The 1,296-nt window shown below is 33.6% G+C and overlaps 1 protein-coding gene across 1 annotated transcript in view; it reads right to left on the bottom strand.

The window, feature by feature from the left end:
• LOC105272309 (uncharacterized) overlaps positions 1-918 on the bottom strand; it is a 12,476-nt gene extending 11,558 nt beyond the window's left edge. Inside the window, exon 1 of the mRNA XM_011314381.1 lies at positions 829-918. Coding sequence (XP_011312683.1) covers positions 829-918 — 90 coding nt within the window. The remainder of the gene's footprint in view (positions 1-828) is intronic.
• Between the last annotated feature and the right edge of the window lie 378 nt (positions 919-1,296).

The following is a 1,296-nucleotide window of genomic DNA, read 5'->3' as shown; positions in this document are numbered from 1 at the left end:
CATTGTATATCGATATTTTCACAATGAATTCTAAAAAAAAACCAAGGATTGATCGATAATCGTAAATTTTTAAACGATACAATATCCCTAGGCTCTCCTTTAATATATTAGAATCGGTATCGCATTGTATATCGATATTTTCACAATGAATTTAAAAAAAAAACCAAGGATTGATCGATAATCGTAAATTTCTAAACGATACAATATCACTAGGCTCTTTTTTAATATATTAGAGAAACAGTCGTATATCTATAGCCCATAAGTGTCGTTCCTTTAACGATATACTTCTTCATTCATTTGGGTATACAATCAAAACGAGTTTTAAAATCGAAAAATCGGTCGATCGTTTCTCGCGATTTCAGATAAATGAATATAGGTCAGCTCTTTATTTCTTCGCATTAAACCCAAAGCCATCAATGCCTTAATGTTCCAAATAATTACCTGATTTTTTCATTAGACTTGACAAAAAAATTCTCAGAAGTGTCTACAATTTATTTTTATTCTTTCGGAGATGAATTGTTCGTAGTAATTTTCATTTACATTCTATTTTTTATGGGATAAAATGAAACCCCTCAGCTGAGTGCCATCGCACTCTGGCTTCTCTTCCCGGAGGGTTAACTCTGCCCAGAAGATGACTATAATGACATACGAGGGGTGGAAGTTCGATATGTGCACGACAGACATCAGCAATTTTTTCCCTCCTCTCCCTTATTTTTTTATCCATCATTTTTTTTTTATTTTTTTACGATTATGGGCCGTTTGCAGGGTGTTGTGGGAAGTCTCTTCCCTTTTTGCTCTATTTTACGATTTTTTTATCGGCTCCCTTACCTCGTACGATAGTGTCAGTGCTGTTCTCTCTTGTTTAAGCTGCTCTGCCCTCTGTTTGTGCTGCAATAATCCACGTGAGGTTTCCTCCATCCTAAATTAACAAATCAATAATAAAAAATTTAATAAGATGCGTTTTTTACGATAAATGGAAATTAAGAAATTGGATTGAGTTGGTACTGGTTAATTGATGATCATGTTTTATTTTTGAGTGTATGGAAGAAAGCTTGGAAAAAGCTTTGGAAAAAGATTATCAAAAACAAAATGTTGGGATTGGAAAACCAATGGTGCGATCTCTACGATAATTTCATGTTCTCGACTCGAAATTACGATTCGAGGACGGAAATTAAAGTGCCCATTTTCTCCGGTTATTCACGTTTTACTAAACAATGGCGATAGTTTCAAACTTCAGAATTAGGGTATGATAGGTTTTTTCTTATTTTCAAACCTTATCCCATTTTAATATCATAT

The sequence above is a fragment of the Fopius arisanus genome, unplaced genomic scaffold (assembly GCF_000806365.1).
Source record: "Fopius arisanus strain USDA-PBARC FA_bdor unplaced genomic scaffold, ASM80636v1 scaffold00159, whole genome shotgun sequence".
Taxonomy (NCBI): Eukaryota; Metazoa; Arthropoda; class Insecta; order Hymenoptera; family Braconidae; genus Fopius; species Fopius arisanus.
This window is presented reverse-complemented; position numbering and strand designations above follow the sequence as displayed.